This window comes from Macaca nemestrina, chromosome 1 (assembly GCF_043159975.1).
Source record: "Macaca nemestrina isolate mMacNem1 chromosome 1, mMacNem.hap1, whole genome shotgun sequence".
Lineage (NCBI taxonomy): Eukaryota > Metazoa > Chordata > Mammalia > Primates > Cercopithecidae > Macaca > Macaca nemestrina.
The window spans coordinates 124,456,695-124,484,442 of NC_092125.1; the positions used below are offsets into that span (position 1 = coordinate 124,456,695).

The 27,748-nt window shown below is 41.8% G+C and overlaps 1 protein-coding gene across 9 annotated transcripts in view; it reads left to right on the forward strand.

Moving 5' to 3' along the window:
* The window catches only part of LOC105489218 (HEN methyltransferase 1), a 42,890-nt gene that overhangs the window by 630 nt on the left and 14,512 nt on the right, over nt 1-27,748 (forward strand). The window contains exons 1-2 of one of the 9 annotated variants that reach the window (XM_011753911.3): nt 26,076-26,557; nt 27,476-27,574. In XM_011753911.3, coding sequence (XP_011752213.1) covers nt 27,554-27,574 — 21 coding nt within the window. In that variant the 5' untranslated portion in view covers nt 26,076-26,557; nt 27,476-27,553. The other 8 variants (XM_011753910.3, XM_011753909.2, XM_011753908.3 and 5 more) reach the window with 8 other exon arrangements.

The window sequence follows — 27,748 nt, forward strand, 5'->3', positions numbered from 1 at the left end:
TGAGATACTGTGAAATGGGAATGGGGGTGTGAATGTGTGGGGAGTTTGAACGTTGCAATCTTAACTTCAGTGGCGCATACACAGAGGAGAAGAAAAGAATGACGATGGAAACTTTGGGGAAAATCCCATCTGGATGAAAATAAACCAGGAGGAGAGAGAGAAGACAAGCAGAAAAGTAGGTAAACCAAGAGACAGTTGTATGACAGAATACAAGGAAACAGAAAAAAATAATGAATTGAGTGACTGATTAATGTTTAGAGCTGTATAGTACAAAAGTGGTAATCCTGTCCGGTTCCTTTGTTTTAGGTTGCAAGAGAACTAGAACCCTAAGAGGAGAAGCAGTTTTCACCTTCTTAGTAGCAAATCTTGTTTTTCTCTATAGTGGTTTTTATTAACTTCCAAAGGAAAACTGAAGATCCTAACCCCTGTGTCATGAGTTACCACGTTAGAAGTCCATAGAAAAAAATTTTTTTGAACCCAGTTCTTACTTATTGTGTATATATTTTTTGCCTTGATAATAATAGTTTATTGAGTTTATTGAGTGACACATTGCCTAATCGTATGGCTTATTTTTAATTCCTCAGATACATGATCTTTCTGTATAGTCTTAAACAGTCTTTACCCCTAGTCACTTTGGATGAAAAGCTTGGTAGAGAGGTTGAGTTTGATATCTAAGTGTCAGTGGCATCAAACTCAGGGAGCCAGGTATTATGATAAAGTGCTTAACATACTCAATGAATCCCTACAACAGGCTGAAGATGTTATTTTTATCACCATTTTAAAAAATGTTTATTCACTTGTAATTGAAGACCTCTACGCTGCACATATATAAAGCTGTAAGTTTGGTTTGATCAGTTTTGACATATATGTATACCCATTAAACCATTACTACAATAAAAATAATCTTCCGTCATTCCCAAAAGTTTTCTTGTGCCCTTGTAATCCATCTCTCTTTCCAACTTCATACCGAAGCAACCACTTTCTGTCAATAGAGACTATTTTGCATTTTCTTGACTCTTAAATAAATGAAATACACAGTGTTCTCTTTTTTTGCCTCCTTATTGCATGTATCAGTAGGTTGTGTTTTTTTTAAATTACTGATTAGTATTCCATTGTATTGATTTATCACAATTTTATTTATCTAATCATTGATGGGCACAGCATTTTCATTTGTAATAGCCCCAAATTAGAAATAACGCAAAGTGTTAAAAATGCTGTGAACATTTGTGACTAGACAGTGTGGACTTTTTTTTTTTTGAGACAGAGTCCCACTCTGTTGCCCAGGCTGGAGTGCCCTCTTTCAGCAGGAAGTAGTCAGATGGACTTGACACCCCTCTTCACTATGCTATTTTCTCTTTCTTGAGACCATGATATGCAGCAGGCAGACACGAGCATGGGGGAATATAAAGGGTCCAAGATATTTGTCAGGGGAAAATGAGCAGAGCAAAATCACCTGGTGACCATCCAGTAGGCCCTGGAGACAAAAACTTCTTATCTGAGGATTTCAAAAGTAATTAGACTTCCCTATTATCTAACACAGGCATCTGGTTCCAGTTTTTTCCCCCCCAAATTTATAAGTAACTAGAATTTCTATATATCCCTCTTGAATGCATGCATATCAAAACTCATCGTGTGACCCTTGCTGACATTAAGGCACCAGAATGTCTACAAATGTAATATTTATCATGACCTACATGGCCGCTCCCATAAATATCCCTAAGGTCCATAAATACCCCTAAGGAAAAATTCACCGTGGCACACTCAGTCCTCTCTTGCTGAGGCACCCCACTGCACTCTTCTGCAGCATTCTATTTAATGGAAGTTTCCTTTTTAAACCTATACTGTTGTCTGTAGATTCTTCTTACCAACCCAAGAGTTGACCGCTTTCTGATGCAGGGGCTCTGACACCTCACTCGGTGTCATGCCTATGGTGTGAGGTAGGGTTGATGTTCATTTTTTTCCCCCCGACAGGTACTGAGTTCATCCAGCACAATTTGTTGAAACGACTTTCCTTTCCCTTTGGAATTGCTTTAACACTTTGTCAAAAATCAATCAACCCTGCCATGTGTGGATCTACTTCTGGACTGCGTTCCATTGATCTTGGTGTTTATCTTTTCACTGATACCAAACTGTCTTAACTACTATTGCTTACAGTAAGTTTTGGAATCAGGTAGAGTACAAGTATCCCAACTTGATTCTTTCTTTTAAAAGTCACTTTGGTTACTCTAGTTCCTTTATATTTCCATCAATTAAAAAAAAAAGCCTGGCATATTGATATGTATTGGTGCTCAGTGAACATGTATCATTCTTGAATAAATGATAAGAAGATTAAAATGGATTGCCATGTGTAACTAAAATGACAGAAACTGAATATGTGATTGTTCAGAACAACCACAAATCTAGGGTCATATAAGAAGCCATTGACTAACGTACCCAAGAACTAAAAATCTGAAGCGATTGGTGGTTTGTGCTAAAGAGTCAAGGGTGTTAAACAAAGCTACCCATCTCCTTGGTTATTATTTCAAAACACTGAATCAGACGAGTTATGAATTGAGATTTAAGAATTACCAGGAGTTAACTAGGTGAATAAAGGGGAACAGATATTCTAGGTAGGGCAAACCTGTGCAAAGGCTGTGAGTCACGAAAGAACAGATGGTGTGTTTGGAATGGGTTGTCACTATTAAGGCACTCGGCTATTTTTTCAGGGGCAAATTAAAAACCCGTGGTGGCTTGGCATGGTGGCTCATGCCTGTAATCCCAGCACTTTGGGAGGCCAAGGCTGGTGGATCACTTGAGGTCAGGAGTTTGAGACCAGCCTGGCCAACATGGCGAAACCCCTTTGCTACCAAAAAAAGAAAGAAAAAAAAACCAAAATTAGCTGGATGTCATGGCTCATGTCTGTAATCCCAGCTTCTTGGGAGGCTGAGGCACGAGAATTGCTTGAATCCAGAAGGCAGAGGTTGCAGTGAGCCGAGATCGTGCCACTGTACTCCAGCCTGGGCAATGGAGTGAGACTCCATCTCAAAAAAAAAAAAAAATAATAATAATAATAAATAGTGGTTCATACTAATGAATAATGGCTGAATAGTGGGGCTGAATATCTGCTTGTCATCTCCAGCCACCAGAGGAAGGGTCTATGCCTTCCATCTAATAATTCCAGGCCCCAGTCACACAGTGATTGACATATAGTAGATACTAAGTAAATATTTACTTATTGAGAGAACAAATAAATGAATGAATTATTGGTTCTACTTGGCTGGAGAGTAAGACTGATCCAAAGCCTTTAATGAATGTGAGAAGAGTCCAGGAAGTCAGTTAAAGCCATGTCAGGGGAAAGAAGATATATGTCTCAAAGATGCAGCAGTTTTATTCAAGGGGGGAGTATTATAATGTAAGATAACATAAGAATGAACCTGAATTATTTAAATTATGGCCATTTGATTATGGCATGGGGTTATATATTTTAGAAAACTTTATGTGAAAATTATTGAAGTTATCTAAATTCACCTTGAAAATGTTATAGTAGTCTTATATTTAAAAATCTAACCGTTAACTTTAATTCCCATGAATAATCTAAATTCTGATACAATGTTTGCCAGGGACATTTTTGTGTGGTTGCCAACTCTGTAGCATGGCCAGGGTTACAGATGGAAGTGATCTGCTCAGCAGATGGGTCATAAATTTGTTGATACTGGATTCATTTTAAGCTGCTGCTAAGAAATAAGAAATATCCAGAAGTTATATCTCAACCATTTGGAAAATTACACAAGGGGGGATAACTGTCACTATCTTTTTTTTTTGAGATGGAGTCTTACTCTGTTACCCAGGCTGGAGAGCAGTGGTACAATCTCGGCTCACTGCAACCTCCACTTCCTGGGTTCAAGTGTTTCTCCTGCCTCAGCCTCCTGAGTAGCTGGGACCACAGGCGCCTGCCACCAGCCCTGGCTAGTTTTTGTATTTATAGTAGAGATGGGGTTTTGCTATGTTGGCCAGGCTAGTCTTGAACTTCTGGCCTCAAGTGATCCTCCTGCATCAGCCTCCCAAAGTGCTGGGATTAGAGGTGTGAGCTACCGCACCCAGCCCCCCGCCATTTTTTTTAAGATGGAGTCTCGCTCTTGCCACCCAGGCTGGAGTGCAGTGGCGATCTCGGCTCACTGTAACCTCTGCCTCCGGGGTTCAAGCGATTCTCCTGCCTCAGCCCCTTGAGTAGCTGGGATTACAGGCGCCCACCACCATGCCTGGCTAATTTTTTTTGTATTTTTAGCAGAGACAGGCCTTCACCATGTTGGCCAGGCTGGTCTTGAAATCCTGACCTCAGGTGATCTATCCACCTTGGCCTCCCAAAAGTGCTGGGATTACAGGCATGAGCCACTAGCACCTGGCCCAGCCTCTCTTTTACAAGACAATTCTTTGTATGTCTGATCAGAGACAGAGTACTGGGCTGAATGGGTGATTGTCACATCCGGGCCCAAATGAGATTAGGTAATGGATTCCAAACCTTTTTTTAAAAAATCCTTTTGTTAATTGCTTTTGCTACAAAATGAAGTCAGGATAGAAGAGTTCTGACTGGTCCCTTCTTTATTTGGCCTTTATAAACCCATGGATCCTTGTAAGTGAAATTGTCTCATTCACAGTGCTATTGACAGGGCAACCCTATGTGGCCCATGATTTATACCAAGGGACCCTGGCTCTCTCACCACAGCCAGTTGGACCACAGGTGGCACTAATCTAATGCTAGCCAGTCACCTGTTATATAGCTTCCTTGTGAATAGATGATCTAGGGTTTCCAGATCCTTGTAGGAATCTGAATGGGGAACGTAATCAAACAGTTAGCAGTAGGCACTAAAACAGAAAGAATGGAATGAGATAGGGAAGGAAACATTCAGGTTCATACCCAGGTTCTGAGTAAGCAGTATTACAAAATAAGCAGGAGCTATGAAGTGGAGAAAAGATTTAAGTTCTCAAGTCAGTATACTATGAAAATAAGCATAATCAATATTACCCTTTAAAAATTTGTTAAATAACTTACAAGTAGTACAATCACATAGTTTTGTGAGGTTCTCCTGTATACATGGACATTCAGATTGTTTTAAGGGATTCACTTTTTCACTTGCCAGGTCCTCAACCTTTATGCTGTATTTGTATCTAAAAGCGGTGATATAATATGTTCCTGCCTCCTCCCCTTCCACATTGCAAAAGAAAGGTACACATCTCACTCATCCAAATCTCATAATAGTGCATTGTCTTGAGGTATAAAAACCTCAAGGTACCAAAGTGCCATTTTTTAAAAATGGTGTTGGAAAGACCAGGTAAAATTTCCTTTTGCAAGTCAGGTGGTTTCCAATGTGCCGCTTTCAACAAAATAGATGAAGGACCTAACCAAATTGTCCACTGAGAGATCTTTAAACAGAATTTTTTTTTTTTTTTTTTTGAGACAGGGTCTTGCCCAGGCTGGAGTGCAGCAGCCTCTGCTTTCTGGGCTCGAACTATCCTCCCACCTCAGCCTCCCAAGTAGCTGGGACTACAGGCATGTGCTATCATGCCCAGCTAGTTAGTTTTGTTTTTTTGTAAAGACGGAGTCTTGCCATGTTGCCCAGGCCAGTGTTGAACAGCTGGGCTCAAGTGATCTTCCCACCTTGGCTTCCCAAAGTGCTGGGATTACAGATGTGAGTCACTGCACCTGGTAATTAACCATAATTTTTGATGAAAGCTCACCAAGTCATGTTAGCATGTAACTTGGAAGTCTTTTAAAGAATTGTCACACTGCTATAACAAAACTTTGAGATCCATTTACTCACATAAATGAGGTTTCTCAATACATCTAATAAAAAAATAGAGATAGAATTGATGCTAAACTGTCTCATTTTATAAATCATAAACAGCTATATGAAGTAATGGCTAAAAAGACACATCATCTCATCAAAAGATATAGTTATAATAAAATGCTTTTTGTGTTTAATAATTACTTATCAATATTTATATCTGTTATTTTGATATCAGTTATGTCCTAAGAGTAACTGTTTAAACAGTCAAATAGAAGAAAAAAATTTCAGAACTTAACAGCCTTATTGGAAATGAAACATTTTTAAAACGTAGGTAATTTTATATAATAATGTGACCAATAGGAGATGTCTGAACATAAAAACATTTGTCACTAGGATAAAATTTTATCCACTCCATATCCAGATAAGGACTTTCTTGCTAGCAAATACCCTTAGTTTATTACCACATTTATAAGAATCACATGTTTGCTTGCTTTCCTAGGAATATTTATAAAGGAAGAAGACAGATTATAGATCTTCTACTTAACTCCTTCCTTCTCAGTCATTGATAGATGAAAAATGGTGTTTCATTGTTTATTTTAATTTACATTTTGAGTGATGTTGAATATTTGTTCACATGCTTATAACTGATTTGCACTTCTTTTTCTGCCTCATATAAATAGCAACAAAATATTGAAAAGCTGCAAAGTAGATGAGTCAAGTAGCTGTTACCTCAGCAGACTTGAGAAAGAGGAATCTTAGCAGGCTGTGGAGCAATCTGATTTACACAGTTAAACCCTGCATAAGGCTCAGGAATTGGGAGCACCATATAACCCTAGAAGAGAGCATGATGGGCTAAAAATATGAGGAATGGTAGAAAGTCTGTTATAAGAATCAGTGAGATGCGGCTGGGCGCAGTGGCTCACGCCTCTAATTCCAGCACTTTGGGAGGCCAAGACGGGCAGGTCACGAAGAGGTCAGGAGTTCGAGACCAGACTGGCCAGTGTGGTGAAACCCCGTCTCTACTAAAAATACAAAAATTAGCTGGGTGTGGTGGCGTGTGCCTGTAGTCCTGGCTACTTGGGAGGCTGAGGCAGAAGAATCGCTTGAACCTGGGAGGCTGAGGTTGCAGTGAGCCGAGATCATGCCACTGTACTCCAGCCTGGGTGACAGAGCGAGACTCCATCTCAAAAAAAAAAAAAAAAAAAAAAAATTCAGTGAGTTGCTCAGATTCCTTCCCTATCATAGTAGAAGCCCAGAGATTTAGCCTTGTAAGAGGGTAAAACAGATTCTCCAGCTTGGAGGACACCAGGCCCATTTAAGCGTGAAGATCTCATGTAGAAAAAAAGCAAGAAAATTAGAGGACTGACCTCTGAATAATGGGAGCTCATAAAAAGATAGGGGAGGAAATAATCAAATAATTTAATCAATAATCAATAACTCAGTTCTATTTATACTCTTTCAGGCTGACCAATTTATTTGATTCATATTAACTGTAAAATGCCATTTTCTAAGCTTTCACAAATGTTGGGGATAGTCAAAGGGCCTTTGTTCAGGTGATTAAAGGAGGGGGTTTGCATTACCTCTCCCCTAAGCAATCATACCAAAGTGGCAAAACTAAAGAACTACGATTAGAAGACAAGAAACAAAAAGAATGGATGATTTATAGAAGCTGTTCAATGATCTACTGATAAAGCTCAATAATCATACCTTAAGTTGTCAGTGTATAAAGGCTGAGGCTGTAATTGGCTAAAGCTCCAACTGGCTAAACTACCAAGGCAGGAAAGCCCCCCTTACAAGCAAATATAAGATATATAATCAACCGTAGAAGAAAACAGTAACTTCTGGGTCATCTATAGAATCTCACTGTCCTGTCCAGGCTATAAGAAGCTTTTCTTCTAAGTGAGGCATTTCAGTTCAAGCCAGCCTGGCTCTGGGTTAGTAAACTCACAGGTAGTGAGTCTAACTGTGGGCTTTCTCTTATTTCTTTGAGGGGAATAGAGCAGTGGAGTGGCCATGCAAGGACCATTTCCCACCTGAAACCTGAAGGTTCCCATGTCTGGACCTAGCTATTCCAGGTTACAACTAAGGGATACAGGGAAAAGAGCACTCAGTCCTCGTCCCCAAATCTGTCCAAACTAGCGTGTAACTTTCAGGAAATCCCCTCTCTGGACCAGCTATTCCTAACATCTAAAAAAAGGAGCCTGGACTAGTAACACTTAACATTTCCAAGTTTAGGATCAAAAAGTCCCTAGGCGAACCCAAAGCAGGTCACCACCTTCTAAACGTCTCATTAATCCCAGTATGGAACCTCAGCGCCCCTTGTTGAGGGATCTCTCGGAGCTTCCGACACCTCCCCGAGCGCCCTCCACGCATGGCCCTGAAGAGTCAGTTATTATTCCTCCCTAAAACAGCATAATCTGGGGTATCAGGGTCTAAACCATGTGTTAGGAATAATGCTCAAAATCCTAAGGAAATCGAACATTCGAACAAAGGATTCTTAGCAAAGTAATTTTACTTCTGCACAGAGGGGTGCCTCCTTAGCCAGTTGCCATGAAAGCACACCTGAACAAAGGGCTATGAGAGCCTCTATTCCTGACGCAAGTCCTGCCCCTGTACCCTTTCCTCATTGGTCGGGGTCGGGTGGTACAATCTAAACTAATCCCTGCTGGCTAAACATTTGATTTTGTGAGATAAGGTGGGGCCGTAAAAGAAAGTAGAGAGAAAGGGAAGGGGTGTCTGTAATGAGCTAGAAAGTTAGTCCTCTTTCCGAATAAGGAAAGGAATGTGAGCTGGTACTGATAATGCCTAGTACTGTGGCTTGCCTGGGCATTTAACAAAGGCAAAAAGGAAAAGAGGAGAAAAAGGAAAAAGTTGGGGGGATACTATGAATAAAAGATTGATCAGATTATTTGAAGAGAAACCTCATCATATCACATACGCGTGTGGACCGGGGCTTCTCTAGGTAAAGACTAGAAGGTGGAATGAACTCTCTCAACGATCTCCGTGTCTTCTACTTAAACTTTTGATGAAAAAATTTAGGTATTAATTTAAAGATGGCTGAGAGATATTTCATCAAGACACATGTAATAAAGGACTTTTATTCAAAATATACAAAGAACTTTTTTTTTTTTTTTTTTTTTTTTGAGATGGAGTCTCGCTCTGTCTCCAGGCTGGAGTGCAGTGGTGCGATCTCGGCTCACTGCAACCTCTGCCTCCCTGGTTCAAGTTTCTTCTGCCTCAGCCTCCCAAGTAGCTGGGACTACAGATGTGTACCACCACGCCCCTCTAATTTTTGTATGTTTAGGAGAGATGGGGTTTCACCACGTTGGCCAGGATGGTCTCGATTTCTTGACCTTGTGATCTGCCCACCTCGGCCTCCCAAAGTGTTGGGATTACAGGTGTGAGCCACTGTGCCTGGCCACAAAGAACTCTTAACACTCAACAATAAGAAAAAAACTCAATTAAAAATTGGGGAAAAGACCTAAACGACACCTCACTGAAGAAGATACACAGGTGGCAAATACGCATGTGAAAAGATGTTCAAAAGCTGGGCAGGGTGGCACACGCCTGTAGTCCCAGCTACTGGAGAGGCTGAGGGAAAGCAATTTGCTGGTGATTTAGCTGCTGAGCCTTTATATAAGCAGGTCAACATAGCAAGAAAGGCATTGAAACTTGAAATAAGCTTGTTGAAGAAATCTTGGAGAAGAACTGGCATATAATTTTACAATTTTTTCTTAACCATTAACAAAGTTGAAACACCTTATTCAGGTGGAGATGAAGGAACTGACTGATTAAAAACATCTATTGGTTTTCAAATTTTTTGACAATGAAAGGACATGCACTCATCCTACTTTTTTATTTTTATTTTTATTTATTTATTTATTCTTTCGAGATGGAGTCTTGCTCTGTCACCTAGGCTGGAGTACAGTGGCCCAATCTTGGCTCACTGCAAGCTCCGCCTCCTGGGTTCACGCCATTCTCCTGCCTCAGCCTCCTGAGTAGCTGGGACTACAGGTGCCCGCCACCACGTCCTGCTAATTTTTTGTAATTTTAGTAGAGGTGGGGTTTCACCATGTTAGCCAGGATGGTCTCGATCTCCTGACTTCGTGATCCACCCACCTCAGCCTCCCAAAGTGCTGGGATTACAGGTGTGAGCCACCGCACCTGGCCCCTACTTTATTTTTAAGGCTTGATATTATTTTTTTCTTTCTTTTTTTGAGACAGGGTCTCACTCTGTTGCCCAGGCTGAAGTGCAGTGGCATGATCACAGCTCACTGTAGCCATGACCTCCCAAGATCAAGCGATCCTCCCACCTTAGCCTCTCAAGAAGCTGGGACTACAGGCTGGCACCACCATACATGGCTAATTTTTTATTTTATTTTTTGTAAAGACAGGGTATCATTGTGTTGCCCAGACTGGTCTCAAACTCCTGCACTCAAGCAATCCTCCTACCTTGTCCTCCCAAAATGCTGGGATTACAGGTGTGAGCCACAGTACACAGCCTGGTAATTTTTCCTAACCCATTTCCTGTTTGCCCTGAGAAATACGCACTAGCACCCAGCTGCACTTTTTTTTTCTAAACAGGAAATGGGTTAACACGTCCAATCCAGCTTTTGTCAGTAACAAAGATGACATTTTAATCTCCATTTGTCTGAGTTAGCTCTCCATTGATTCTGAATTCAAGCCCTGTCAAACACCTAACATCTAATAAACCCAAAATAGGGTTAAAGGATCTGTTGTTTGGGGAAGGGGGCACTTCCTTTCCTTAGGTCAGAAAGACATGTGACCCATGGCAACAATAGCCAAAGCCTGCTGGCAATATCTGGCAACATCAGGCGTGAAGCATCATTGTTAAAACCTGTTACAGCAATACAAAAAGGAAAGAGCAGGTTTTTGAGAGGTGGGGAACACTTATGCAGAGTTATCCCTTGATATCCTTGAGGGATTGGTTCCAGGACCCTCCCTCCCCAACCCCCCGCCGAGGGATACTAAAATCCTCGGATGCTCAAGTCCCTTGTATAAAATGATGTAGTATTTGCATTTAACCTCCCATATACTTTAAATCATCTCTAGATTACTTATTTATTTTTTGTAAAGGTGGAGTTTCACCATGTTGCCCAGGCTGGTCTTGAACTCCTAGGCTCAAGCAATCTGCCAGCTCAGCCTCCCAAAGTGCTGGGATTACAGGCATGAGCCACCACCCCAGCCTTATTTCTAGATTACTTATAATACTTAATGCAATGTAAATACTTTGTAAATAAGTATACTTTTAACATATTGTTTTTGGCCGGGTACGGTGGCTCACGCCTGTAATTCCAGCACTTTGGGAGGCCGAGGTTGGTGGATAACGAGGTCAGGAGATGGAGACCATCCTGGCTAACATAGTGAAACCTCGTCTCTACTAAAAATACAAAAAATTAGCAGGGCGAGGTGGTGGACACCTGTAGTCCCAGCTACTCAGGAGACTGAAGCAGGAGAATGGCATGAACCCGGGAGGCGGAGCTTGCAGTGAGCCAAGATCGCGCCACTGCACTCCAGCCTGGGCAACAGAGTGAGACTCCGTCTCAAAAAAACAAAAAACAAACAAAAAAACTCATTGTTTTTGACTGTTGTATCTTATTTCTTGTTTCTTTCCCAAATATTTTCAATTCACTGTTATTTGAATCTGTGGATGCAGAACCTGCAGATATGGAAGACCAACTGTAGGTAATTGTTCTTCACTCTTCCTTATTCTAAAAAAGTTTTACGAAAGAGAAAGTAGAGATAAAAAGTAGCAGAGGTGTAGGTTGGTAGGGTCAGATCAGGTAAGCTGAAAACCCCAGCCTTTTTGCACTCCTGTATATAATTTGTGCATAGCACTTGGAGGATATTTCCTTACCAAGGGAGAAAATATCAGTTCCCAGCTCCAACCAGAGCATGGTGAGAGCCAAACTGACCTGACCTCTCAGTCCAGCTCTGGTGCTTATGGAATTTATAATCTTGAATATCTATAAATCTCAGTTCCTCATTTGTAAAATGGAATCAATGGAGCTGGCTGCAGTGGCATGTGCCTGTAGTCCCAGCTACTAGGGAGGTTGAAGCAGGAGGATCACTTGAGCCCAGGAGTTTGAGGCTGTAGAAAAAACTCTAGGAAAAAGAAAATAAACTAATCTGAGGAATGCAACCCCCTTTAAATTATAAGACCCATCAAGCCATTGAAAGTCATGTTCCACACCCCACTTTGAGCTAAGTAATCTACCTGCTACATGGACTCCAGTCTGAGTGTCACCACTAATAGCCATATATTAATCTAATGAAGTCATACTCTGGACACCATAACTCATACCCTATGGTTAAAAAATGCATAATCAATCACCAATCAATGTTATTTCTGTATACCAATGAAAATTCCTGGCAAACAACTTTTGTAATTGTCACTCTCCTGATTTGTCCTTTTTTCTTTAAAAAACTTGAGGCTCTGGGAGGTATTTCCTTGGTAGTTGTCCTGAACCTTAGCCCAAATAAGCTCTCTATATTAATTTTGACTCTGTTTCTTTCTTAAGGTCAACAGATATGATCAAGACTGTGAATAGGGCCAGGCATGGTAGCTAACACCTGTAATCCCAACACTTTTGGAGGCCAAGGTGGTAAGATTGCTTGAGACCAGGAGTTTGAGACCAGCCTGGGCAACATAGTGAGACTTCATCTCTACAAAAAATAAACAAAATTAGCTGGGCACAGTGGTGTGCACCTATAGGTCCAGCTACTCAGGAGGGTGAGGTGGGAGGATTGCTTGAGCCTGGGAGGTTGAGGCTGCGGCAAGCTGAGACTGTGCCACTGCACTCCAGCCTGGGTGACAGAGTGAGACCTTGTCTCAACAAACAAACAGAAAAACACTGCAAATAGCCACCGCACTCCAGCTTGGACAACATAGTGAGATCCCATTTCTGAATGAAACAAAAAGGAATTAATGATACTCAGCTTGCAAGTTTTTATGAAGATTAAATGATTAATGTATGTAAAATATCTAGTACCACAAGGTACACAGAGTAGTTGGTTACAAAAGGTTATAGTAAAGCTGGGTGTGGTAGTATGCACCTGTAGTCCCAGTTACTCAGGAGGCTGAGGCAGGAGGATTATTTAGCCCAGGAGTTCAAATTCAGCCTGAGCAACATACAGACCCCATCCCTAAAATTTAAAAAGTTACAATAAAGTACTAATTTTTAAAAAATTATTATGTCATTATTGACTGTAATCCAGCTCTTCTGGACTTTTCCTGTGGCTTTTGTGGCTTGAGACTTGAAGGCACACAGGTTAAGCATCCCTTATTTAAAATTTTTGGTGCCAGAAGTGTTTTGGATTTCAGATTTTGAAATATTTGCATATACAAATGAGATATCTTGGGGCTAGGACCCAAACCTAAATATGGAATTCATTTGTATTTCGTATACACCTTATACACATAATCTGACGGCAATTTTATACAATATTTTATTTTAAAATTTTTTAATTTTTAATTTTTATAAGTACATAGTAGGTGTATATATTTATGGAGTACATGAGATATTTTGATACAGGCATGTAATGCATAATCACATGGAAAATGGGTTATCCATTCCTTCAAGCATTTATCCTTTGTGTTACAAACTATTTATTTATTTATTTATTTATTTATTTATTTAGACAGAGTCTCACTCTGTCACCCAGGCTGGAGTGCAGTGGCATGATCTCAGCTCATTGCAACCTCTGCCTCCTGGGCTCAAGTGATTCTTGTGCCTCAGCCTCCCAAGTAGCGAGAATTACGGGTGTGCGCCACCACACCTGGCTAATTTTTGTATTTTAAGTAGAGATGGGGTTTTGCCATATTGGCTAGGGTGATCTTGAACTCCTGACCTCAAGTGATCTGCCCACCTTGGCCTCTCAAAGTGCTAGGATTACAGGCACGAGCCACCATGCCCAGCCATCTGTTTATACTCTTAGTTATTTTAAAATGTACATGGTATTAACTCTTTAAATATTTGGTGGAATTCAGCAGTGAAGCCAGCAGGTCCTGGGCTTTTCTTTATTGGGGAACTTTTTATTACATCTTCGATCTCATTACTTGTTATTGGTCTATTCAGGATTTGGATTTCTTCATGTTTCAATCTTGGTGAATTGTATGTGTCTAGGAATTTACCCATTCCTCTAGGTTCTCTAATTTATTGGCATATAGTTGCTAATAGTAGACACTAATGATCCTTTGAATTTCTGTGTTATCAGTGGTAATGTCTCCTTTTTTGTCGCTGATTTTATTTATTTGGGCCTTCTCCCTTTTTTTCTTTGTTAGTCTGGCTAAAGGTTTGCCAATTTTGTTTATCTTTAAAAAAAAAAACACCCAATTTTTGGTTTAGTTTATCTTTTAGTTTAGTTTATCTTTTGTATTGTTTTCTTCATTTCAGATTCACTTATTTCTGTTCTGATCTTTGCTATTTCTTTCCTTCTACGAATTTTGAGTTTGGTTTGCTCTTACTTTCCTAGTTCTTTTAGATGCATGTACTGTTAGGTTATTATTTGAAGTTTTTCCTTTTTTTTGGATATAGGCTTTTATAGCTATAAATTTCTCTTAATACTGCTTTCACTGTATCCCATAGGTTTGGGTATGTTGTGTTTCCATTTTTTATTTTATTTTATTTTTTGAGATGGAGTCTTGCTCTGCTGACCAGGCTGGAGTGCAGTGGAGCGATCTCAGCTCACCCAGGTTCATGCCATTATCCTGTCTCAGCCTCCCGAGTAGCTGGGACTACAGGCACCCGCCACCAAGCCCGGCTAATTTTTTTTTGTATTTTTAGTAGAGATGGGGTTTCACTGTGTTAGCCAGGATAGTCTTGATCACCTGACCTTGTGATCCACCCTCCTCGGCCTCCCAAAGTGCTGGGATTATAGGCATGAACCACCACACTCGGCCCATTGTGTTTCTATTATTTGTTTCAAGAAATTTTTCAATTTCTTTCTTAATTTCTTCATTGACCCACTAATCATTCAGGAGCATATTGTTTAAATTTCTATGTGTTTGTACTGTTTCCAAAATTCCTCTTGTTATTGATTTCTAGTTTTATTCCTTTGTGGTCAGAGAAAATGCTTGAAATTATTTCATTTTTTTTGAATGTTTTAATACTTGTTTTGTGACCTAACATACGGTTTATCCTTGAGAATGGTCCATATGCTAAAGAGAAGAGTGTGTATTCTGCAGCTAGTAGATGAAACGTTCTGTTACTATCTATTAGGTCTATTTTTTTCTCTAGTGCAGATTAAGTCCAATGTTTCTTTATTGAATTTCTGTAAGGGAGACTTGTCCGATGCTGAAAGTAGGGTGTTAGAGTCTCCACCTATTATCCTATTGAGGTCTATCTCTCTCTTTAGTTCTAATAATATTTGTTTTATATATCTGGGTGCTCCAGTGTTGGGTGCATGTATGCTTACAATGGTTATATCCTCTTGCTGAATTGACCCTTTTATCATTACATGGTAACCTTCTTTGTCTCGCCTTACAGATTTTATCTTGAAATCTATTTTGTCTGATATAAGTACAGTAACTCCTGCTGTGTTTTGGTTTCCATTGGCATGGAATATCCTTTTCGATCCTTTTATTTTTCAGTCTGTGTGTATCTTTACAGATGAAGTGTCTTTCTTGTAGGCAGCAGATCACTGAGTCTCGTTTTTTCATCCACTCAACCTTTTTTGGAGAGTTTAGTTCAGTCACATTTAATATTATTATTGGTGAGGATGGACTCCTGCCCTTTGGTTATTTGTTTCCTGGTTGTTTTGCAGCCTTATCTTTTTTTTCCCCTTTATTCCTGTCTTTCTTTTAGTGAAAGTGATTTTCTCTGCTGGTATGATTTAATTTTTTGTGTATTTGTTGTATGATTTTTGATTTGAGGTTACCATGAGGCTTGCAAATACTATCTTATAACTCATTATTTTAAGCTGATGACAACTTAACACTGATTGCATAACAAACACACACCCAAAACTAACAAAAACTCTACACTTTAACTTCATCCGCCTGCTTTTTAGCTTTGGTTGTTTCTTTTTATGTCTTATTGTATTCTCTATGTCTTGAAAAGTTGCTGTAGTTATTATTTTTTATTGGTTCATTATTTAGTCTTTCTACTTAAGTCAAGAGAAGTTTACACACCACAATTAGTGTTATACTATTCTGTGTCCTTACTATTGCCAGTGAGTTTTGTACCTTCTGGTGGTTTCCTCATGCTCATGAACATCCTTTTCTTTCAGACTGAAGAATTCACTTTAGCATTTCTCATAGGACAGGTCTGGTATTGATGAAATCTCTCAGCTTTTGTTTGTCTGGGAAGGTCGTTTTTTCATGCTTGAAGAATATTTTTGCTGAATGTAGTATTATAGGGTAGAAGATTTTTTCCTTCAGCATTTTAAATGTGTCATGCCACTCTCTTTTGGCCTGTGAGGTTCCCACTGAAAAGTCTGCTTGCTGCCAGATGTATTGGAGCTCCATTACATGTTGGTTTTTTCTCTTGCTGCTTTTAGAATCCTTTCTTTATCCTTAATGTTTGGGATTTGATTATTAAATGCCTTGAGGTAATCTTCTTTGGGTTAAATCTGCTTGGTATTCTATAATCTTGTACTTAAATGTTGATAACTTTCTCTAGGTTTGGGATGCTCTCTGATACTATTGCTTAGAATAAACTTTCTACCCCTGTCTTTTTCTCTACCTCTTCTTCAAGGCCATTAACCCTTAGATTTCCCCTTTTGAGGCTATTTTCTAGATCTTGTAGGCATGCTTCATTGGTTTTTATTTCGTCTTCTCTGTGTATTTTCAAATATCCTGTCTTCAAGCTCACTAATTTTTTTTTTCTAGTTGATCAGTTCTGCTATTAAGACACTGATGCATTCTTCAGTATGTCAATTGCACTTTTCAACTCTAGAATTTCTGCTTGATTCTTAAAAATTATCTTAATCTCTTTGTTACATTTATTTGATAGAATTCATAATTCCTTCTTGGTGTTACCTTGAATTTCTTCGAGTTTCCTCAAAACAGCTATTTTGAATTTTCTGTCTGAAGGTTAACATATCCTTTTCTCTCTAGAATTGGTCCCTAGTGCCTTATTTAGTTTGTTTGGTGAAATCATGTTTTCCTGAATGATCTTGATGCTTGTAGATGTTTGTCAGTGTCTGGGCATTAGGGAGTTAGGTATCTATTATAATATTTGCAGTCTGGGCTTGTTTGTACCTATCCTTCTCGAGAAGGCTTTCCGGGTATTTGAAGGGACTTGGGCCCCAAGCCCAATAAAGCTGTACTTCTTGCAGACTTATAGAGGTACTGCCTTGGTGGTCTTCGATAAGCTCTGGAAGAATTTTCTGTATTACCAAGCAGAGACTCTTGTTCTCTTCCCTTACTTTCTCCCTGTGCTGAGCCACCTGAAACTGGTGGTGTAGTGATGCAAGCACCCCTGTGGTCACCACCACTGGGACTACACTGGGTCAGACCTGAAGCCAGCACAGCTCTGGGTCTTGCCAAAGGCCCACTGTAACCACTACCTGGCTACTACCTATGTTCACTCAAGGCCCTAGGGCTGTACAATCAGCAGGGGGCAAAGTCAGCTAGATTTGTGTCCTTCCCTTTGGAGCAGCAAGTTCCCCTAGGCAGGTCCAGAGATGAGCCAGGGATTGGAGTCAAAAACCTAATACATTTATCTGATATTCTAGTCTACTGTGGCTAAGCTGGCACTGAAACCATAATACAAAGTCCTTCCTGTTCCCTTCTCCACTTTACTTAGGCAGAAGAGCCTCTCCCTGTGGCCACCACCAGCCCAGAGGGGGGTTCTGTCAGGCCACTCCTGATTTTCACTTAAAGCCCAAGGGCTCTTCAGTCAGCTTGTAGTGAATGCTGAAAGGCTTGGGATTCACCTTTCAGGGCAGTGGGCTCCTCTGTGGCCCAAGGCAGGTCCAGAAATGCTGTCCAAGAGCCTAGGTCTAGACTTGGGAACTGCAAGAGCCTGTTTGTTGCTCTACCCAACTGTGGGCAAGCTTGTATCTAAGGGGCAAGACAAAGTCCCATTTACCTTTCCCTCTGCTTTTCTTAATCAGATGGAGTCTGTTGCCATAGCCACCACAGCTGGGAATGTGGTGTGTCTCACCTGAAGTCAGCACATCTCAGAGCCCAAGGCCCATGATATCCCGCCTGGGTATCATTTCTGGTTATACAGGGCCCAAGGGCTCTTTAGTCAGCAGGTGATGAATCCTGCCAGGACTGGGCCCTTCCCTTCAAGGCAGTGGGTTCCCTTTCAGCCCAAGGTATGTCTAGAAATGTCGTCCTTGAGAGAGGGCCTTTAACAGGGGCCTTGTGACTCTGTTCAGAGCCCTATCCTATTGCAGCTGAGCTGGTATGCAAGACAAAGTCCTCCTTACTCTTCACTCTCTTCTCCTTAAGCAGAAGGAAAGAGTCACTTTTGCCACTGTGAACTGCACTGCCTGGGGTTGTGAAAGCACTCCCTTAGCCACCCTGCCTGGTGTCTCTCTAGGTCACATACCATCCTAGTCCACTGGCTCAGAGCCCAGCCCAGCATTAGGAATTGCCTAGGAATTGCAGTCTTTGTGTCCTGGACTGCCTTTCATCTTTACTACGACCCCAGAGCACTTTGACTTGCAGTGGTCAGGCTTGCTAAGAAACTCAAGTTCTGACCACTGGGATGGGTGATTCCCCGCTGGCTAGGTCTGGTCCAAATGTTCCCTCTATGCACAGGCACTGCCTGATCCCAGCACAACTTTGCTCTCCTCTCCACTATGACAGGGCAGCACTGAGTTCAATGTAAAGTCCCCCAGTCACTGTGCTCTCCCTCCCCCAAATGCATAGACTCTCTGTGCCAGGGGATGAGGGAGGGGTGGTGTTGGCGATTCAGAACTGTCTCTCTGACCCTCTTCAATGCCTTTTTCAGTGATAGGAAGTTAAAATCAGGTACTGTGACAGCTCGTCTGAGTTTTGGTTCTTGTGATGGTGCTTTTCTGCATATAGATAGTTGTTAAAATTTGGTGTTTCTGCCAAGGCGCAAGGGGCAAACAGTGTAGGCTTCTGTTCCACTATCTTACTCCACCTTCTTATACAGTATTTTAAATAATGTTGTGCTTGAAACAAAGTTTTAACTGCATTTTGGCTGCGACCCATCACATGAGGTCAGGTGTGGAATTTTCCACTTGTGGCATCATCTCGTGTGCTCAGAAGTTTCAGATTTTGGAGTTTTCAAATTAGGGATGCTCAGCGTGTACTTTTCTGAGGTAGAAATTTGTTGTTTGTAGACTTGAACACTCTCCCTATATTTTGGTAGTTTCCCACATAATGATATTCATCTTACCCAAATCCCCATCCCCACCACCTAAAACATTTTACAACCCAAGACTCTTGAAGCTGGAAATAACCTAGGCTCAATCCATTAGATACATGGATTTGAGAATTAGATTCAGAAGCCAGTCATGGTGGTATGCATCTGTAATCCCAGCTACTTGGGAGGCTGAGGCAGGAGGATTGCTTGATCTCAGGAGTTTGAGACCAGACTGGGCAACAAAGGAAAACATTATCTCAATTTAAAAAATAAATTAATGAGTAGGGTTCTTTAGTTGTCTAAGAGATTGGGTGAGAGTTCAATAATACATTATTTTTCAGCCGGGCACGGTGGCTCATGTCTGTAATCCCAGTGCTTTGGGAGACTAAGGCGGGTGGATTACCTGAGGTCAGGAGTTCGAGAACAGCCTGGTCAACATGGCTAAACCCCATCTCTGCTAAAAATACAACAATTACCTGGGCATGGTGGTGAGCGCCTATAATCCCAGCTACTTGGGAGGCTGAGGGAGGAGAATTGCTTGAACCTGGGAGGCAGAGGCTGTAGTGAGCCAAGATCTCACCATTCCACTCCAGCTTGGGCAACAAGAGTGAAACTCTGTCTCAAAAAAAAAAAAAAAAAAAAAAAAAAAAAATTACTTTTCTACTTAAACCAGCCTGAGTTAATTCCATTGTTTGCAATTAAGAACCCTGACTGAATACATTTTTCTTTTCCCTTCCCTCCCTCCCTCCCTTCCTTTCTTCCTTCTTCCCTCCCTTCTTTCTCTCTCTTTCTCTGTCTCTGTCTTCCTCCCTCTCTCTCATTTTTATTTTTTTCTGACACAAGTTATCCAGGCTGGAGTGCAGTGGTGTGATCATAGTTCACTGCAGCCTTGAACTCCTGAGCTTAAGTAATTGATTCTCCCACCTCAGCCTCCCATGTAGCTGGGACTATAGGCATGGATGACCATGCTGGTGAATTTTTAAATTTTTTGTAGAGATGGGGTCTTGTTACGTTGCCCAGGCTGGTTTCAAACTCCTGGCCTCAAGTGATCCTCCTGCATTGGCCTCCCAAAGTGCTGAGATTACTGGTATGAGCCACCATGCCCAGCGTGGATACACTTCTAAGTATACAAATATCAGAAATCTTTTCTCTTCATTTCATCTACCCTATCTTCGTGATCAGATCATCAATTTGGTGTTAAAGATCATTTTAGTTTTAAAAAACAATGTTAATTTATACACTTCTTTACAAATTTTAATTTTTCAATTCTTTCACCAGAATGACTCCCTAAAGTTGGTAGGTCTTACTAATCCTCATTCTATAGATAAGAAAACTGAGATGCAAGAAAAGTACTATATAGGTTAAAAAAAGAAAGCTCAGCATTTTGGGGCCTTCAATGTGCTCAACATATTTCCTCTCTGTATTAGTCCACTTTGTGTTGCTATAAACGAATACCTGAAACTGGGTGATTTATGAAGAAGTTTATTTGGCTCATGATTCTGCAGGCTGTGCATGAAGCATGGTAGCAGCCTCTGCTTCTGGTGAAGGCCTCAGGAAGCTTCCATTCATAGCAGAAGGTGAAGGGCGCAGTTGTGTCATATGGCAAGAGGGGGAGCAAAAGCAGGGAAGGAGGTCCCAGACCTGCCCTCAACATTGAACATCAAATTTCAGCATGAGATTTAGAGAGAACAAATATCCAAACTATATTACTCTCTAACCATTTATCTCTGAGAAGTCCTGCTCTCCCAAGTCCAGAGAGGCAGCCCTAAGTCTCCTGTAAGCCCAACCCTTTCTCTAACCCTTACTTGTGATTGAACTAGGAAAGGAGACTTGGTCAAAATTAGCCAATCAGATTCCCTCTTGAGAAGTGAGCCCTGGACCCATAGAACTACATGTGATGAGTGTGAGAGTACTGCTGTAGACTCCAGGGCTGAGGTTACCACCTGCCCAAGTCCCTGCCGACCTGTATTGGGAGAATGGAATTGTGATGGATAATTTTATGTGTTATCTGAGCCATGGGACTTAGATATTTGGTCAAATATTCTAAATGTTTCTGTGAAGGTTATTCATTTTTTTTGTGGATGAGATTAATATTTAAATCAGTAAACTTTGAGCAAAGCAGATTTCCCTCCATAATGTTACTGGGCCTCATCCAATCAGTTGAATTCCTTAGTAGAGCAAAGCCTGACACCTCCCCTCTCCATCTACTCCTACTTCCCCAGTCTCACCAACACCCAGCAAGAGGGAATTCTTCCAACCAACTGACTTTGGACTTGAACTGCAACTCTTCTCTGGGTCTCCAGTCTGCCCATCTGCCTGCCCTACAGATTTTGGACTTGCACCTCCATAATTGCATGAGCCAATTCCTTAAGATAAGTCTTTTTTCACATATATACACATACCCTGTTGGCTCTGTTTCTCTGGAGAATGCTGACTGATGCAGGGATGATCAGACTGGTTGTGCTACTGTGGAAGCAGTTTTCCTCTAGATGCTGATCTTGGCAGGGAAGATCCAGGTTTTGTGGGGCCTGAAGCTTATACAATGTCAGTACCTTCTATAAGAAAAAGCATAAAGAATTATGGATATGAAATTACAACTTTGCATGTCTGACAACTGGAAGAATTTTGCAGACTCTTTTGGAATTATGCATTTCAAATCTTATTTCTTCTCCACTACCCTCATGGGTTCAGAGCTGGCCCGTAAGACACACTCACAGTATGATTCAACTTCTGGCCCTGCACCTTCCCATCAGGATGCCAGGCAGCTCAGTGGCCATTCTTACACGACGACAGCCAGCAATAATTTCACTACTGTGCAGAAAAAATATCCAACACTTGGAAACAGATTATTTCACAGTATTTAACATTTTCTAAAAAAATTTTATTTGTAATTTTGGAGACAGGGGTCTTGCCCAGGCTAGTCTCAAACTCCTGGCCTCAAGCAATCCTCCTGCCTCAGCCTCCCAAAGAGCTGGGATCACAGGCACGAGCCACTGCACATGGCTGACATTTTAGTAACATGCCAGAGAATTAAGCCTGTCTCACAGGCATATGGGTCTCTTGGGGATTGTAACTTTCTCTGAGTCACTCCTTACAAACATGAGAGTCCGAACAGTTAACAGCCCTGAGAAGTTAGAGGTTAACTTGTAGAATATTGATAAGGTGAGAGCATGTTTTTGTTTCTTGCTTGATAGAGAAGATGCTCCAAGTGTGCTATTATTGCTCCATAGGTTATTATTCAGTTATATACATCATTCAGTGTTATCAGTCTGCTTGGGTGGCCATAACAAAATACCACAGACTAGATGGCTTAAACAACAAAAAGTTATTTTCTTACAGTTCTGGAGGCCAGAAGTCTGAGATCACAGAGCTGGACTTTTATACATCCACACCAGTTAGTCATTAGCAAAGCACTACCCAGGAAAACATAAATTTTCAGGCACTTCCAGCTCTCTGTACACATGGACAGAGCTGCTGTCTTTAGTCAGTTTAAATGGCTCACTGGGCCTGGAGGATTCACTTCCAACATGGCTCACTCACATGGCTGGCAAGACAAGGCGGTGCTGGCTGACAGCCTGGGATAGCAGGTGAGTGGGGATTGAGTTTTTCTCCATGTGGGCCTCTCCGTGGGTTCCCTTAGTCTTCTTCACAGAATGTCATTTGGGTTCCAAGAGTGGATGCGTTAAGAAACAGGAAGTAGAAGCTGCCAGTTTCTTAAGTCCTAGGCCCAGAAACTGGCAGAGGTATTCTATTCATTGGTGAAATCACGAAACCTACACAGATTCAAAAGGAAAAGAAATAGATCCCATTTCTCTCAATAGGTGAGAAGGAATTCGTGCATCTTAGTTTGTTAACAGTCTTCCTTCTGGACACAAATTATTTACATTCCTCTTACATGGAATATACAATCACCCTCTTCTGAAGACCTCCAGATATTCTATCCTGTTAAGCATCAGGCTCAAGCTGGCATCCAGAGTAACTTAAAAAATTATTATTAGTCAGGCGTGATGGCTCACACCTGCAATTCCAACACTTTGGGAGGCTGAGGCAGGTGGATCACTTGAGGTCAGGAGTTCGAGACCAGCCTGGCCAACATAGTGAAACTGTGTCTCTACTACAAATACAAAAATTAGCTGGGATGGTGGTGCATGACTGTAATCCCAGCTGCTCATGAGGCTGAGGTAGGAGAATCGCTTGAACCTGGGAAGTGGAGGTTGCAGTGAGCCGAGATTGAGCCACTGCACTCCAGCCTGGGTGACAAAACCAGACTCTGTCTCAAAAAAAAAAAATAATAATAATTTAAATTTTGAAATAAAATTTTTTTTTTTTTAGGACAGGGTCTCACTCTGTTGCCCAGGCTGAAGCACAGTGGCATGATCACAGCTCACTGCAGCCTCAAACTTCCAGGCTCAAGCGATCCTCCTGCCTCAGCCTCCTGGGTACCTAGGAGTACAGGCACCTGCCAGCACAGCCAGATAATGTTTTTTTCTTTGTAGAGACAGGTCTCACTATGTTGCCCAGGCTGGTCTTGAACTCCTAGCCTCAAGCCATCCTCCTGCCTCAGCCTCCCAAACTGCTGGGATTACAGTCATGAGCCACCTCACTCAGTCCAGGATAACTCTTGATTACCTATGGTGTGCCAGACACCTACACCTGCTGGACTCTAAAAGCTACGAAAGCATCTTTATCTATCTTTTTAATTCAAACCAGTGCTTGATCCATAATAAATACTCTACACATTTACCAAATAAGTAATCGTTTAACTCTCATTTTTCAACTTTAAAAAAACCCCTACCACTCAGAGAGGATGTCAACTTCCAAAGGTTATGCAGGAATAGTAAAATCAGGATTTAAGGCCTATTTGACTTAAAATCCACTCTAAAAAGACATTACACGGTCTGTAACTCAGTAGGACTTACCTGGTATATGAAGGAAAGATGAGTTATAATGACAAAATGACACGACAAAGGCTAAGCTATTAGCTGTGGGAAGGAACAGATGGTAGATGACAGCTTGAAGAGGTCAAAATTTGGTGATTGTCCAAGTGTGGGAAGGACAGAAGTGGATAGAGCCAAGGATGATTTTTCAGACTGTAGTAAGAGTAGGAGGCCAGGAGAATGATGAAATAGGCAAATTTGGAGAGGGAACTGGACCTGAGGAGTTCAAGTTGATAAATGGATTGACCAGCAGGTGAGGCAAAAACCCTCGTTCCAGGAATGCTGTATACATAATTTAATAGCTTTTAAATTTTCCTTTAAACTTTTGAAACTGTGTTAAATATACATAAAGCCATCTTAACAATTTTTAAGTTCAGTGGCATTCAGCGCAACCATCCTATCTACAAAATTTTCCATCACCCATTAAACAACTCTCAATTCCCTCCTTCTCCCAGCCCGTAGAAACCACCATTCTACTTTGTCTCTATGAATTTGACCACTCTAGGTACCTCATATAAACTGAATCATGCAATATTTGTCCTTCTGTGACTGATTATATCACTCAGCATAATGTCAAGATTCATCCATGTGGCAGCAAATGTTAGAATTTTACTCCTTTTAAAGGTTGATTTTCCTGAAACTCTGTGATTGGAAAAATAAAGGCTGAATATTCCATCATATGTTTATATCACATTTTGCTTATTCATTCATCTTTTAATGGACATTCGGGTTGTTTCCACATTTTGGCTACTGTGAATAATGCTGTTACGAACTTTGGTGTACAAATACCTGTTTGAATTCCTGCTTTGAGTACATACTCAGAAGCGAAATTATTATTTACTCTCAAACGTTCTCTTTTAAATTATATCCTGTAGTAAGGTGTACACTCCTTTAATGAAGACAGTCTGCTAAAACTAGTTTCCCCAAGTCAACAGGAATCTCTCAAACTGTAATGTGAAATTATCATTGAGTTTTTTTTCTTTTGAGGCATGGTCTGGTTCTGTCGCCCAGACTGGAGTGCAGTGGTGCAATCATAGCTCACTGCAGCCTCGGACTCCTGGGCTAAAGTGATCCTCTGGCCTCGGCCTCCCAAATAGTTGGGACCACAGGCAGGCGCCACCATGCCCAGCTAATTTCTTTGTTTTTTTTTTTTTTTTTTTTTGAGACGGAGTCTCGCTCTGTCGCCCAGCCCAGGCTGGAGTGCAGTGGCGCGATCTCGGCTCACTGCAAGCTCCGCCTCCCGGGTTCACGCCATTCTCCTGCCTCAGCCTCCCGAGTAGCTGGGACTACAGGCGCCCACAGCCGCGCCCGGCTAATTTTTTGTATTTTTAGTAGAGAAGGGGTTTCACCGTGGTCTCGATCTCCTGACCTTGTGATCCGCCCGCCTCGGCCTCCCAAAGTGCTGGGATTACAGGCGTGAGCCACCGCGCCCGGCCAATTTCTTTTTTTTTGGGAGACGGGGTCTCACACTCCTGGGCTCAAGTGATCCGCCTGCCTCCCAAAGTGCTGGGATTACAGGCGGCAGCGACCAAGCCCGGCCTTACAATTGAATTTTTGAAGCTTATTGTTAGTTATGTACTTCTTTACCCATGACAGTAGACCCCCAAATACCAAAAATAAGATTGGTGTAATTTATCACTGTGTTACCCTTAAGGTGTTAGCATAGTGCTTTGCTCATAGTAGGTGTTAAATGTTTGAAAATACAGTTCCAATATATCATTTATGGCATATTAATAGGCTATTAATTCAGTCGTAAAAACATCAGCTTTTGCATCTTTTAAAATATGTCAATCTTTTTTCCCTAAAGAAGGCAGCTTCGTCCCTCTCCTCACCCCCCTAATACTCTTCCATCACACACAGGTAAAAAAGTACTTATATATATTAAGTAGAGTCTCCAGAGGGAAGGATGGCAGGATACAGTAACTTTTCTAAGAGATCTGACAGTTCTATCCACAACACTCGGGTAAAACTATTTCGGGGGTCGGGTGGCGGGGGTGGGGGACGGGGCGTTGGGAGCGGAAAGAACGTTTTTCTGAGCGCAGGTATCACTGGGCCAACTTCACCCAGCCTACATTCCTTTAAGGCTCCCGTGGACTGCTCTGGGATCAAAGCGGAGGCTGACTGGGACTCCATCCGCCGGCCGCCTCGCGTGGAGCCTTTCTCCTCCTCTTGCCGCCTTCCGCTGGCCGAGACCGTTTTTAGGCCTTTGCCACGCTTCGGGAGCGCCACGAACCCAACAGCCGCCCAAGCCGCCTCTCGGCTCGCGGTCTGCGGACATGCTCGGAGTCGGGGGCCTCCGCCAATAGCTGCTGTGCCGTGCCGTGCCGGGTCGCAGCCGCACGCTAGCGGGGTCAACGGCGCGGCGGGCGCAGGGGTCCTCGCCGCCAAGGTTCGGACGAGGACCTCGAAAATGGCTTCCGGGCATACGCCACAGCGGCCGTTACCAGACGCAAAACCGACGCCTCGGAGTCGAGAGCCTAGAGGGACAGAGCTCGGCGCACGATGGGACTCCCGGGGCCCAAGGCCGACCGTGAAAGTGCACGAGGTTGGCGAGCCCCGCGAGGAAGCCCAGGCGCAGGTGTGGGCGCCGGCGTAGCCGCGGTGGTAGCGTCACGCAGCAAGGCCGCGCGTGCGCGGGCGTCAGGGCGGCTCTGAGTTGAGGACGCCGGCGGCACGGCGCCGAGCTTTGCTTTTTCGGTTGGGCATGTTTCTTACCGCAAGGTGATGGAAGCGACGGCCATTACAAAGACAGAAGCGTTGGCTTCAGTGAGCAGGGTTTCGTAATACAAGTTGGTGACTAACATGTTGCCTAGATTCGAGACTAAAGTCTAGTTATTGGAGACACATGTGCAATAGAGAACCAAAATTTAAATTCAAGTTCGTGAGAGAATTGGACAGATGTTGGAGCATCTCTGGTTTATCAAGGACACTTTTTTCCCCCTCGAAATTTCATTTTGACGATGCGTGGAAAAATTCTTGAAAAAATTTGAAGTTGAGGGTCTTAGCAATGAAATGGGCAGAACTCCTAAGATTGCTCCGTTTGTATCTAATTGAACTATTAATGATAGTAAAGGGAAAGGATGAGTGTTTTTGCTCTCAGTAGGGTTTGAGATAGTGAAAAGTTACGCTTTCTGAGCCTGTTTGCGAATGTCTGAAAAAATACTGGATACATTCTGTGGATTAAATGGTAGTCCACATTTAATCCACAGATTGGCTGCTGTGAATAATGCGGCTATGAACTTCGGTGTATAAATATCTGTTCCAGTCCTGCTTTCGTGGTTTTTTTTTTTTTCTTTTCTTTTTTGAGTACCCAGAGGTGAATTTATTATTTACTTTTAAGCGTTCTATTTAAATTATATACTGCAGTAAGGAGTAAGAAAGAGGCTTTCCTTCTTCCTTACTGAATTAAGCAGCTATTTCCTTCAGGCAACTCGTTACAAAAACGGTTTTGTATTTATTACAGCTGAGTCAGTGTTGATTCTCTCAAATAGAGCCTGAAGGATAAATCTTCATTTTTGTTTCAACAAAACTTGGAAACAAAATGGAAGAAAATAATCTACAGGTAATGCCACCCTTCTTAGCTGTGTATTTGACTCTTAAGAATTATCACCGGGATGTATTGTGAGATAATTGCAAGCAAAATTGATCACGTTTAGGTCCTAGCATTTCCTGGGGTGTTGGTTGAGGTAAACAACGGTATACGTAGATGAAAGAGTCACACTTGGTGTATGTAAGT